The 318-nt window shown below is 56.0% G+C and overlaps 1 protein-coding gene across 1 annotated transcript in view; it reads left to right on the top strand.

The window, feature by feature from the left end:
* Positions 1-318, top strand: part of ARHGEF10L (Rho guanine nucleotide exchange factor (GEF) 10-like) — a gene marked incomplete at its 3' end in the record, with an annotated part of 14196 nt that overhangs the window by 4395 nt on the left and 9483 nt on the right. Inside the window, 1 exon segment of the mRNA XM_010072641.1 lies at positions 123-318. This exon segment is cut by the window's right edge and continues 120 nt beyond it. Coding sequence (XP_010070943.1) covers positions 123-318 — 196 coding nt within the window.

Below are 318 nucleotides of genomic sequence, written 5' to 3' on the forward strand. Positions count from 1 at the left end.
ACCTTGGGTGCTTCGCAATGACCACGTGGTTCCTTGGGGATTGCTGGACACCTCATCCTCCAAAGATGAACTTTGGGCTTGTTTTTGAAGGTTCTCCCATGATTTATGACTTCTTCCCCCAGAACCTGAACATGACAGTGGCCCAGGACTGGTGCTTGGCCCTGCAGAGGATGATGAAGGTGAAGGAGGAGGAGATCCACTCGGCCAACAAGTGCCGCCTCCGTCTCCTGCTGCCCGGCAAGCCGGACAAGTGAGTTTGGAGATCATGGGTGGGCTCTTCCCACCCCAGAGAGGAGGAAGAGGAGGCTGAAGACCACC

Source organism: Pterocles gutturalis, unplaced genomic scaffold, assembly GCF_000699245.1.
Source record: "Pterocles gutturalis isolate BGI_N339 unplaced genomic scaffold, ASM69924v1 scaffold20527, whole genome shotgun sequence".
NCBI lineage: Eukaryota > Metazoa > Chordata > Aves > Pterocliformes > Pteroclidae > Pterocles > Pterocles gutturalis.